The sequence below is a fragment of the Aplysia californica genome, unplaced genomic scaffold, assembly GCF_000002075.1.
Source record: "Aplysia californica isolate F4 #8 unplaced genomic scaffold, AplCal3.0 scaffold00464, whole genome shotgun sequence".
In the NCBI taxonomy this organism is placed as follows: Eukaryota; Metazoa; Mollusca; class Gastropoda; order Aplysiida; family Aplysiidae; genus Aplysia; species Aplysia californica.
In genome coordinates, this window is record NW_004797734.1 from 432566 (window position 1) to 434235 (window position 1670).

Here is a 1670-nt window from a genome sequence, read left to right on the forward strand (position 1 = left end):
AGTTTGTTAATGCAATAAATGTAAGTCAGAAAATGTCCCCTTCCATTGAACCAAAATTAGAAAATGTCTCTCTCAGTTAACTAAAGTCAGAAAATGTCTCAATTAACTTAAGTAAGAAAATGTCCCTCTCAATTAACTTAAGTTAGAAAATGTCTTGATTAATTTAAGAGAGAAAATGTTCCCCTCTATTAACCAAAGTCAGAAAATATCCCTCTCAATTATTAACCAGTCAGAAAAAAGCCCTCTCAGTCAACCAAAGTCAGACAATGTCCCTAACAATTAACTTAAGTCAGAAGAGAGAGAGAGAGAGAGAGAGAGAGAGAGAGAGAGAGAGAGAGAGAGAGAGAGAGAGAGAGAGAGAGAGAGAGAGAGAGAGAGAGAGAGAGGGGACGACGACAAAACGATGACGACAAAACGACGACGACATACTGACCAGCAGCAATGAGCTTGAGCCCCAGATCCTTGACCAGTCTGACGTCTCTGTCCACGGTGTCGATGACAGGGTCGATGAGGATGGCCTCCATGCTGTGTGTGTCCGCCAGTAGGTATGTGTACGTGTACGACTTGTACTCCAGCAGCTGAGGGGAACATTGGGACAACTTCAGACTTTTTTTGGTTACATTTTAGTAAGCGTTTAACGGCACTTGCAACACAATAAGTTCATATATAAGTGCCGAAGATTAGAGGCGGTTCCAGAGAGTAAAAAGCACAAAAAGGAAGGAGGGGAGATAAAGACGATAGATGTTTGATAGGAAAGAAAAACCAAACCACACCAGTGCACCCGCCAACCACCAAAACTTCAGACTATACGACTATGTGGTCTCTAATGACAAATTTAGCCTTGATAAATAAAGTACAAGTAATAATGGTTAGAGTGAGGCAACGCCGGTGGGGATGGTGGTGGTTGTAATGGTGGAGGTGATGTTGGTGGTGATGGTGGTGATGGTGATGGTGAGGGTGGTGTTGTAATGATGGTGGTGGTTGCAGTAATGGTGGGGCGGATGTTGTCATGGTGGCACTGATGTTGGTGGTGATGGTGGTGGCAGTGGTGATGGAAGTGATGGTGATGGTTGTAATGGCGGTGGTTTTGGTGACGATAGCAGAGGAAGTGGCGGCGACGATTGTGATGGTGATTGTGGAGTGGTGTGGTGGTGATGGTTGTGGAGGTGGTGGTTGAGGAAGCAGTGGTGACGATGGTGATGGTGGTGTGGTGACGATTGTTGTGGAGGTGGTGGTTGTGGAAGTGGTGGTGATGGAGTTTGTAGTGATGGTGGTGATTTATCAAGGCTAAATTTGTCATTAGAGACCGTATAGTCGTATAGTCTGAAGTTTTGGTGGTTGGCGGGTGCACTGGTGTGGTTTGGTTTTTCTTTCCTATCAAACATCTATCGTTGCAATTTTTTTTTTAAACACACAACCAAAACAACACAGGCGACAAACTTTAAATAGTTTAAAGTTGTTCATAACTGTCTGTCACAGAGGGAAAAAACATCATTATTGTTGAGCGGGAAAATGCCATTAGTATTATTGTATAGGGGAAAAGAGTCATGGATATTCCAGTTTATTATTGTACAGACTGTTTTACATCAGGGATATCGACTACAGACAAGCAGTGCTCGTGTTAATCACATACAGAGCGGTAAGCAAACTGTGTGTGTGTGTGTGTGTGT

General features: G+C 43.4%; 1 protein-coding gene across 1 annotated transcript in view; it reads right to left on the reverse strand.

Moving 5' to 3' along the window:
• LOC101849313 (persulfide dioxygenase ETHE1, mitochondrial) overlaps positions 1–1670 on the reverse strand; it is a gene marked incomplete in the record, with an annotated part of 24645 nt that overhangs the window by 7820 nt on the left and 15155 nt on the right. The window contains 1 exon segment of the mRNA XM_013086409.2: positions 434–578. Coding sequence (XP_012941863.1) covers positions 434–578 — 145 coding nt within the window.